Source organism: Corapipo altera, unplaced genomic scaffold (assembly GCF_003945725.1).
Source record: "Corapipo altera isolate COAL_440 unplaced genomic scaffold, ASM394572v1 189, whole genome shotgun sequence".
In the NCBI taxonomy this organism is placed as follows: Eukaryota; Metazoa; Chordata; class Aves; order Passeriformes; family Pipridae; genus Corapipo; species Corapipo altera.
The window spans coordinates 1-10410 of record NW_020885064.1 but is presented as its reverse complement, the minus strand read 5'-3'; the positions used below and the strand labels follow the sequence as shown (position 1 = coordinate 10410).

Here is a 10410-nt window from a genome sequence, read left to right as displayed (position 1 = left end):
TGTGTGACTGTGTGTGTGTCCCCAGCCTGTTGTGTGACTGTGTGTGTCCCCAGCCTGTTGTGTGACTGTGTGTGTCCCTGCAGTCGCCGAGCGCCCTCAGCACATGCTGATGAGGGTGTCCGTGGGCATCCACAAGGACGACATCGACGCTGCCATCGAGACCTACAACCTGCTGTCGGAGCGCTGGTTCACACACGCCTCCCCCACGCTCTTCAACGCGGGCACCAACCGCCCCCAGCTCTCCAGGTACCCGGGCTGGCACACAGGGAGGGGCAGAGAGCAAGGGAAGTGCTTTCCCAGCCCCTGAAATCACCAGCTGTGTGTCTGTGAGTGTTTGAGGGAGTGTCGAGCAGCTGCTGCCAAATTTAACCCGTCCTTGGGTAACAATACACAGGTTTCTGTGAACTTTGGGAAGTCCTTGCATGTCTCTGTTGTACTGAGAAGTTCCTGATGTGCATGGTCTGCTGCAGGTTATGAAATGAATCCTGGTGGTTGTTTTCTACAGCATACCAGAGGCAGCAAGCTTAACTAATAGGATTTTAGTATACAGATATAACATACAGGTTTATATTTTATAATGCTTTATATCAATGTATTAGGCAAAGATTCTTCCCCCAGAGGGTGGTGGGCACTGACCAGGCTCCCCAGGGCAGTGGGCACGGCCCCAAGGCTGCCAGAGCTCCAGGAGGGTTTGGACAACGCTCTGAGGGACAGGGGGGAGTGTTGGGGTGTCCTGGGCAGGGCCAGGGCTTGGACTGGGTGATCCTTGTGGGTCCCTCCAGCTCAGGATATTCCATGACTCTGTGATTAAAAATGTTTGATACCAGAGATATCAGCAGTTACAACTCCTGATGTTTTCTGAGCCCGTCCTTTACTCCACCTTCACCCCCGTGGGTTTCCCTCGAGGAGCACGTTAAAGGTTCCGTGTTCACCCTGGGTTTTGCAGCCTGGTGAAGCTGTTCTGACTTTCCCTTTCCCCCTTTGTGCACTTTTGTTCCCACCAGCTGCTTCCTGCTGTGCATGAAGGACGACAGCATCGAGGGCATCTACGACACCCTGAAGCAGTGTGCCCTCATCTCCAAGTCTGCCGGGGGCATCGGCCTGGCCGTCAGCTGCATCCGAGCCACGGGCAGCTACATAGCTGGGGTGAGTCTGCAGGGGCTGCCACAGGGATGGCCTGGGTTTGCTCTCAGGAGGTGGCTTTTTCTGGATTGCCAAATCAGTGCTGCTTCTGCTGACTCAGTTCAGCCCAGCAGTGAGTCTCACTCAGTGCTCCTTCCCTTGCCCTGAGGCAGAAAGGTTGGTTTCCCTTGGTGTTTTGGTTTCCCTTGGTGTTTTGGCTTCCTAATAGAAGTCCTTCCAAAAAGAGGATCTTATTCCACTGTTTGAGCAGACAATTCCAGCTTACTTACGTGTTAGCAGCCTAGGAATATTACCTGGTGCATTGGCCCTTGGCCTTTCTGTATCTCTGACTGCCCCAGGACATCTGTGGATGTGTGTTTGGGGATTTTTGTCACACTGTGTGTAACCCCTGCAAGCCTTCAAGTGACATAATAGAGGAAAGAAGTTAGGAGAGATATTTTATTAACCCTGGGACCAGTAGCTTATATATATTAAAAAGAAAGATTTGCTGAAGGGACTGCAAATAATTGGGGGTGGTCAGTTCTTGGCTCTCAGTGCCAGAGCTTTCCAGACTGCTGGAAGGCACGCAGGAAGTGCAGGCCTGTCTCTCCAGGGAGTTTCTGTTCAGCACTGATGTTTCTCCTGTGCCTCTGCAGACAAATGGAAACTCCAACGGGCTCGTTCCGATGCTGAGGGTCTACAACAACACCGCCCGTTACGTGGATCAGGGGGGAAACAAGGTACTGGCCCTGCTTTAGTTCCAGTCCAGGGGGAATCTGGGGTCACAGGGAGAGGCTCCACACCTGGGAAGGGTGGTTGTGGGTGACACACAATTAAAAAAGGGCATTTCCCCCATTGTGTTTTTACTCTGGTGTTCCCCCTCAGTTCCCTGATAGCTTGGGGTGTTGTGTGCACTCGGGAGCAGAGCGGGAGGTTTTCTTTCCTAGGACAGTTTGTTCTGATCTTGGCTGTGTTCCACGTACCAGAGACCTGGGGCTTTTGCCATCTACCTGGAGCCGTGGCACCTGGACATCTTTGAGTTTCTGGACCTGAAGAAGAACACTGGGAAAGAAGAGCAGAGAGCCAGAGATCTTTTCTTTGCCCTCTGGATCCCTGATCTCTTCATGAAACGGGTGGAAACCAACCAGGTGAGAAGCCTGATTGGCACAGAGTAGGTCTGTTGATGGAGGGACAGGGGAGCAGCCCTGGGGGGAGCTCAGGAATTTCCTGAGAGGGCTGCTGCCCCTCTTTTGAGAAGCTGGCTGTGCAGGTAGAGGATGGAGCTGAACAGCTCCCGTGGGATACTTCACTTCAGGGCTTAATCTTTCAGCCACTGACTTACGTGCTCAGACTGTTGACTAAATTTTTACTGTGGAGTTTCCTTAAAGCATCAACACTTCCTCAGTAAATTGTTCTGTGTCTGCTTGTATTTCACACAGAATCCCAGACTGGTTTGGGTTGGGAGGGACCTTAAAACTCACCGAGTGCCACCCCCTGCCATGGGCAGGGACACCTTCCACCAGCCCAGGTTGCTCCAAGCCCCATCCAACCTGGCCTTGGACACTTCCAAGGATGGGGCAGCTGCAGCTTTAATCAAAAGGGTCCATAAAGATTTCCTCTGAATATTTTTCCTTTTTACAGGACTGGTCCTTGATGTGCCCAAATGAGTGTCCTGGCCTGGATGATGTCTGGGGAGAGGAATTTGAGAAGCTATATGAGAGGTAAGAGAGTGAACAGACCTGTAAGTTGTGTCATCTCTCACAGAGCTGCCCGTGGGATCTGGGGCAAGGCACAGCATTGTGGGCAGGGGGTTCATTGTCATGCTGATAAAAGGGTGAAGAAGAGGGGTGTTTCCTTCACACTGTGACCTGCTCAAGGTGGGGCTGTGTGTGAGTGGTCACTTCAGCTGGTGAGAGGGAAGTCCTGCAGTGATCTCCACCTAGAGCTCTCCATGGCTTTGCTTGGAACTTGCTGTGTGGGTGTTGTAGCGAAAGATTTGCTTCCCTTAAACGAGGGCAGTGTTGCTGCCCTGCTGTGCTCGTTCAGAGCTCAGAGCTCAGCAGTGAGGGGGCTCCTGGCTGCCTGAGAACCTGCTGTGTTGGGCAGGGTCTGTCCCTGCCGTGGGAGCCTGAGCTGACAGCACCGTGTGCCCGTTGCAGCTACGAGCGGCAGGGCCGCGTGCGCAGGGTGGTGAAGGCCCAGCAGCTCTGGTATGCCATCATCGAGTCCCAGACAGAGACTGGCACACCCTACATGCTCTACAAGGACTCCTGCAACAGGAAGAGCAACCAGCAGAACCTGGGCACCATCAAGTGCAGCAACCTGTGCACCGAGATCGTGGAATACACCAGCAACGAGGAGGTGGGTGGGGAGCGGGAACGCGCGGCCTCGGGGGGAGCTGGGTTAGGGTTAGGGTTAGGGTTAGGGTTAGGGTTAGGGTTAGGGTTAGGGTTAGCCCTTGGGAACAGTGTCCAACTGGGGCCTGGGCAGGGGAACAGGCAGCTGAGAAGCTTCTAACTCGAGTACTCAGCTCTTCCACTGACTGTGTGGGTTCGCCTCCTTTCCCACTGCTATGGAGGGTTTGGGATAACGCAAGATGGCCATAAAAGGGAACCTCCAGGAGCTGAGGGGGCTCTTTGCCTGGCTGGGAGCTGCTGTAAGCAGCTCTTCAGCTCCTGCTTTAGGAAAACCCTGCCCCTCTGACCCCCAGTAGCAATTCCCTGAGCTCCCTGTGTGCTTCTCTGGTCCCAGAGCTCCATGGATGTGCTGTGGCTGGGCTGCAGCACAGCTAACAAAGGTGAAGGAGGACATAGAGATGGGTCAGTGCTGATACAGGGCAGGGAGTTCCGGAGCAGCCAAGCTCTGAGGCTGCTGTGACTGAAAGGATCAGTTTGTGCTGCCTGTGCTGCTGGTGGTTCTTTAATTCACGTGCTTCAGAATGTTCATCACATCCTGAGTGGTCTGGAAGAGATGGAGCCAGCTCTCCTGCCTGCACTGCACAGGAAACCTTAACTGACTTCTTTTCAGTTCTCCCAGGGTTGAAAGTAAAGCTGGTGTTAAAAAAATGACCCAAGAAAATGCCCTGGTGTATCTGGGTCTCATTGGGATCAGCTGCTGCTCTGGGAACACAAGAAATAGTTGGACTTAGTTTATGTGGACCTTGAAGCCTCTTTCAGTGCCTAAAGGGGCTCCAGGAGAGCTGGAGAGGGACTGGGGACAAGGGATGGAGGGACCTGGGACAAGGGGGAATGGCTTCCCACTGCCAGAGGGCAGGGATAGATGGGATATTGGGAAGGAATTCCTGGCTGGGAGGGTGGGGAGGCCCTGGCCCAGGTTGCCCAGAGAAGCTGTGGCTGCCCCTGGATCCCTGGAAGTGTCCAAGGCCAGGTTGGACGGGGCTTGGAGCAACCTGGGCTGGTGGAAGGTGTCCCTGCCCATGGCAGGGGTGACACTGGATGGGCTTTAAGGTCCCTTCCCACCCAAACCATTCCATGATTCCACAAGTCCCATGGGGGCTCAGGGGCAGCGCTGAGGTTTGTGTGAAAATCCAACCCCACACACCCCCAGTTCCTCTCTGATCCTGCTCTGAATGTCTTGGAAAGCAGCAGCTGTGACAATTGTGGGCCTGAAACAGCATGAGAAGATCTGGTGTTTAAGTCCCTGCCCATGGCAGAGCTTTGAGGTCCCTCCCAACCCAAGATGAGGGTCCCTCCCAACCAAGATGAGCTTTGAGGTCCCTCCCAACCCAACCCCTTCTGACATTCTGTGTAAGGATGCCCTGCAGGCAGTAGGACTGACCAGGCATGAATTTTTCAGGCCATCCCACTTTCTCCTAAACCTTTCTGAGCCATCATTGCCTTTCTCCCATCTCCTGAGGCACCACAGGAGCAAGGGCTGCCTTTTCCCAGCGCTGTGGGTTCCCTGGTGGTTGTTCCCGTGCCGTTGGGATCCCGGGCCCGCCGTGGGGCTGAGCTGTGTGCCTCTGGCCCGGGGCGTTGCTGCCGTGCCCCATGCCCGTGCTGTCCCCACAGGTGGCCGTGTGTAACCTGGCCTCCATCGCCCTCAACATGTACGTGACCCCCGAGCACACCTACGACTTCAAGAAGCTGGCAGAGGTCACCAAGGTCATCGTCCGGAACCTCAACAAGATCATCGACATCAACTACTACCCTGTGCCAGAGGTGAGGGCTGGCCTGGGGGGGCAGATCCTGCCAGAGCCCGGGCTGGAGCAATCCCAGAGCAGGCTGGGACACAAGGAGTCACTGAGGGACTTTATAAACCTGTTCCCATATGGGCCCTGTTAGTGCAGCTGGAGCTTCAACCCAGAGCTGTTCTGTAGGGAAGCAGTTGTAGGAAAAGCCTCCCCTTGAGGTGGTTCTAGGAGTTGTTTCGTGTGTGGGGATTTCCATAAAGCACAGAACAGCCCTAGGAACAGAGTGGGAAGTGCAGCAGAGAGAGGGATCCTGGGAAGATCCCAGGAAGGTGTAACTCAGTCCTGTTGGGTTTACAGCTCTCTGAGAGGAGGGTGGAGCCAAGTGGGGGTCGGGCTCTTCTCCCAGGGAACAAGGGACAGGGCAAGAGGAAACAGCCTCAAGCTGTGCCAGGGGAGGTTCAGGTTGGACATCAGGAATAATTCCTTCCTGGAAGGGGCTGTCCAGCCTTGGCACAGCTGCCCAGGGATGTGGAGTCACATCCCTGGAGGGATTTAACAGCCCTGTGGATGTGGCACTAGGGGACAGGGGTCAGTGGTGGCCTTGCTGGGGGAACAGTTGGACTTGATGGTCTCTGAGGACTTTTCCAACCTCTGTGGTTCTGTGATTCTGCTCTATTTAATGGACCTGTTTCCAGGCACGGGCCTGTTTTTCAGAACATGCTGAGTGTTCACTTCTAAACCCTGACTCCCCTTGCCAGGTTAAACAATTCCAGCCCATGATCAGTTCTAACAAACCCAGTCTGGGCCTCCAGTTCCTGCCCCAGCAAACAGCCACAGAGGGGCCCTGGGCAGGCCTGAGGGGTGGGGTGGTGCAGCAGAAAGGAGGGCAGGTTGCAGCAGCAGGGTTTCCTCCCAGAGGCCCTTCCCAGCCCGGTGTGTTCCCTGTGGCTGTCCCTGAGGTGACCACTGTCCCTGAGGTGACTGCTGTCCCTGAGGTGACCACTGTCCTGAGGTGACCACTGTCACCGCTGTCCCTGAGGTGACCACTGTCACCGCTGTCCCCGAGGTGACCGCTGTCCCCACTGTCCCCGCTGTCCCCGCTGTCCCTGAGGTGACCACTGTCCCCACTGTCCCCGAGGTGACCACTGTCCCCGCTGTCCCTGAGGTGACCACTGTCCCCACTGTCCCCGCTGTCCCCGCTGTCCCCGCTGTCCCCAAGGTGACCACTGTCCCCGCTGTCCCCGAGGTGACCACTGTCCCCACTGTCCCCGCTGTCCCCGAGGTGACCACTGTCCCCACTGTCCCCGCTGTCCCCAAGGTGACCACTGTCCCTGCTGTCCCGCAGGCCGAGCGCTCCAACCGGCGGCACCGGCCCATTGGCATCGGCGTGCAGGGCCTGGCCGACGCCTTCATCCTCATGAGGTTCCCCTTCGAGAGCCCCGAGGCCCAGCGCCTGAACCAGCACATCTTCGAGACCATCTACTACGGGGCCCTGGAGGCCAGCTGTGAGCTGGCCCAGGAGCAGGGCCCCTACGACACCTACCAGGGCTCCCCGGTCAGCAAGGGGGTGAGTGCCAGGGAAAACCTGGGAAAGCTCATCCTGGGCTGGGCTGGGGCACAGGCAGGAAGGGACCGGGCAGTTCTGGTTGGTGGCAAGTTGGATCTGAGTCCCGGTGTGCCCTGGCAGCCAGGAGGGACATCCCTGTCCCAGGGGGCATCAGGCACAGCACTGAGGGGGTGTTGTCCTGCTCTGCTCTGCACTCACCTCAGTCCTGGGGGTGTTTAGGGCACCACGATACAAGAAGGATCTGAAACCGTTAGAGAGCACCCAAAGGAGGGACAGGGGGATGGGGAAGGGTCTGGAGGAGCCCTTGAGGAACAACTGAGGGCACTTGGCTGGTGCAGCTGGAGCAGAGGAGCCCCAGGGCAGAGCTCAGCGGGGGCTGCAGCTCCGACCTCTGGGAGCAGGGACAGGACCCAGGGAAGGGCTGGAGCTGGGACAGGGCAGGCTCAGGGTGGATCTCAGCACAAGGTTCTTCCCCCAGAGGGTGGTGGGCACTGACCAGGCTCCCCAGGGCAGTGGGCACGGCCCCAAGGCTGCCAGAGCTCCAGGAGGGTTTGGACAATGCTCTGAGGGACAGGGGGGAGTGTTGGGGTGTCCTGGGCAGGGCCAGGGCTTGGGCTGGGTGATCCTTGGGGGTCCCTCCCAGCTCAGGATATTCTGATTCTATGGTTTGAAAAGAAAAGCAAGACTCAGCCAGTGGTGGCTGTGCCCTGGAGCACAGTCAGAACACTGAGTGTGAGGTCACTGTACAGGAGCTTCCCTAAGGCTGAATTGTAGAGAAGAGTTAATGGGAATAACAGGTCTGTTTCCAATGGGAATTATGAAATGTGGAGAAAAGAATGCCCTCTCTAATTTGGACTGAACTGTGTTCTTCAGATCCTTCAGTATGACATGTGGAACGTCACCCCCTCTGACCTTTGGGACTGGAAGGCTTTGAAGGAGAAGATTGCCAAGTGAGTAGCCCTGCACAGTTTGGAGTAGGTGTGAAGGACCTTCATGGAATTCCAGTCTGGTTTGGGTTGGGAGGGACCTTAAAGCTCATCCATCCCACCCCCTGCCATGGACAGGGACACCTTCCACCAGCCCAGGTTGCTCCAAGCCCCATCCAGCCTGGCCTTGGCCATGAATTTGGTATGTTCTGTTTACTGAAAACTACAGGCAGGGTCCAAGTGTAAAAACAACCCCCTGTGTTCCCCTCCACCCCAGCAGATCTTTCTTCAGACTGGTTTTTGGGTGGTTTCCTTGCACTTTTATTCCTCCAAGGCAGAGGAGCTCACCCCCACTACCCTGCTTTAGCTGAGCTCTCATTTCATCTTGGATGCATCAGCAGGATTTATATTCCCATTAAACACCTGTAGTGGTGAGTGAGGCACTGTCAGCCAGGCTTGGGGACTCTGCCTGCTGCCAGGGAAGAGCTGAGCCTTGAACATCCTGAAAGCAGGAATTGTTGAGGCATGAAGTGCCTGGAATGAATTAATTCAGGTTTTCTGGCTCTAATTTTTAAATGTGGTGGATCTGTCTCCTGTTCTGGGTGTGGGGAGGTCTCGGGCTCTCCATGGGCTGCTGGTTTGGTTCTGCCTGGGCACTCTGGGGTTGTGCAGGGCCTGACAGATTGTGTTCTGAGCAGCCTGTGTCATGACCAAATCATTTGGGAAAGCCTCTGATTTAGGTGGAAACAGCAAAGCCTTTAGTTCTGCTCCCACTTGACCCACAATGCCAGTTTGGTAGCCCTTCCCTTTTCCTGGTGGGAGGGTTTGCAGGTTCCCCCAGATTTCTGGGTCCCTGTGCTGTCCTTGGCTCTTTGGTCTCCTGTCTCCCTTGGCTGCAGCTCTGTGACTTTGCCTGCTGTCCCCAGGTACGGTGTGAGGAACAGCCTCCTCCTGTCCCCCATGCCCACTGCCTCCACTGCCCAGATCCTGGGCAACAACGAGTCCATCGAGCCCTACACCAGCAACATCTACACCCGCAGGGTCCTCTCGGGGGAGTTCCAGGTGAGCTCAGGCACTGTGGGCAAGAGCTGTGCCCTTGTCTGGCATCACTGTCACTGAGAACAGAGACAGGGGGGAGGCCTCACCTCGGTGGCTCAGTTCAGTTGAATGTTTGTGTCCAAGCACCGAGGGAACGTGGAGCTTTGTGTGTTCCATCCTGGAACATGGGAAATGATAAAGAAGTGCTGGTTTTGACTGGGAAAGGCCTTTGTGGGGCCTCAGGGTGGCCTGCAGGAGTGACTGCTGAAGGAGGGACAGTGACATGGTGGAAAGGACATGGGTGCTGTGGAATGAGGGGCCATGGAAGAGCTCCACAGATGCAGAGGGGCCTGTCAGGAAAGGGTGTGGAACACGAGTTCTGGAGGCTGGAGACAGCAAAGACCTCTCTGGAGACAAGGGGAGTCTCTGCCTGTGTGGGAGGTGTGTCCATCTCAGAGGTGTCTCCTCAGAGCTGTTTTGGGGTGCTCTCTATCCCTCCTGGCTGCAGGATCCCACCACATGAGTGGTGAGGCCAGAGCAGTGGGTTTATGAACCTGCCTCCCTGTGTAGGGCAGGGGAGGGCTGTGGGATGGGGACCCTGTCCCAGCAGGGAAATCCTGGCTGTGCTTTCCTCCCAACTACTCAGCCTGCACTGCTTCTGTTCTTCCCCCTCCTGACCTGTCCTGGTGATTGTTTAGTGACTCAGGCTGTGGCCAGTGGTCCTGGAAGAGCAAGATGTCTCCCTGTCCCCTCTTTTGGCATTCCTGATGCAGGGCAGTTCCATACACCCCCTTCTCATTTGGCATGTCCAGCAGGATCCCAGAATGGTTTGGGTTGGGAGGGACTTCCAAGATCCTGTAGTTCCAACCCTCTGGTGTAGACAGGGACACCTTCCAGCATCCCAGGTTGCTCCAAGCCCCTGTCCTTGGACACTTCCAGGGGTGGAAATGTTATCCCTGTGCCAGGTCTGCCTGGCCACACAGATCCCTCAGCGCTGACCCAGGAGTGAGACTCTGTCAGGGCTGTGCAGGGTCTTGTTGGACCGTGTCAAAACCTTCTTTGCCCCTCTCAGGTGGTGAATCCCCACTTGCTGAAGGACCTCACGGAGAGGGGCCTGTGGAACGAGGAGATGAAAAACCAGATCATTGCCCACAACGGCTCCATCCAGGTAGGAGGGAGCAGGGCAGGGGTCCCTGCCTGGCAGGCTCTGCTCAGTCTGGAGGCCCCCTTACAAAGGTCATAAAGAGGTGATTTCACAGCAGGGAGCGCTGTAGGATCCTGGAATATCCGAGTTGGATGGACCCACAGGGATCCTCCCGTCCAACACCGGGGCCATTGGTGGTTACACCCCCTTGGAAAACCCTTCCTGTTCCTTTCAGAACATCCCTGAGATCCCGGACGACCTGAAGCAGCTCTACAAGACGGTGTGGGAGATCTCCCAGAAAACCATCCTGAAGATGGCTGCGGACAGAGGGGCCTTCATCGACCAGAGCCAGTCCCTCAACATCCACATCGCAGAGCCCAACTACGGGAAGCTGACCAGCATGCACTTCTACGGCTGGAAACAGGTACTGGGAGGGACTGGGGAGGGGTCAGCACTGGGA

At 56.1% G+C, this 10410-nt stretch overlaps 1 protein-coding gene across 1 annotated transcript in view; it reads left to right on the top strand.

The window, feature by feature from the left end:
- RRM1 (ribonucleotide reductase catalytic subunit M1) overlaps positions 1-10397 on the top strand; it is a gene marked incomplete at its 3' end in the record, with an annotated part of 21392 nt that extends 10995 nt beyond the window's left edge. The window contains exons 7-18 of the mRNA XM_027669042.1: positions 84-246; positions 1005-1146; positions 1779-1862; positions 2109-2270; positions 2764-2843; positions 3282-3483; positions 5154-5303; positions 6621-6842; positions 7716-7792; positions 8695-8830; positions 9879-9974; positions 10186-10397. Of these exons, the coding sequence (XP_027524843.1) occupies positions 84-246; positions 1005-1146; positions 1779-1862; positions 2109-2270; positions 2764-2843; positions 3282-3483; positions 5154-5303; positions 6621-6842; positions 7716-7792; positions 8695-8830; positions 9879-9974; positions 10186-10397 (1726 nt within the window). The remainder of the gene's footprint in view (positions 1-83; positions 247-1004; positions 1147-1778; positions 1863-2108; positions 2271-2763; positions 2844-3281; positions 3484-5153; positions 5304-6620; positions 6843-7715; positions 7793-8694; positions 8831-9878; positions 9975-10185) is intronic.
- Between the last annotated feature and the right edge of the window lie 13 nt (positions 10398-10410).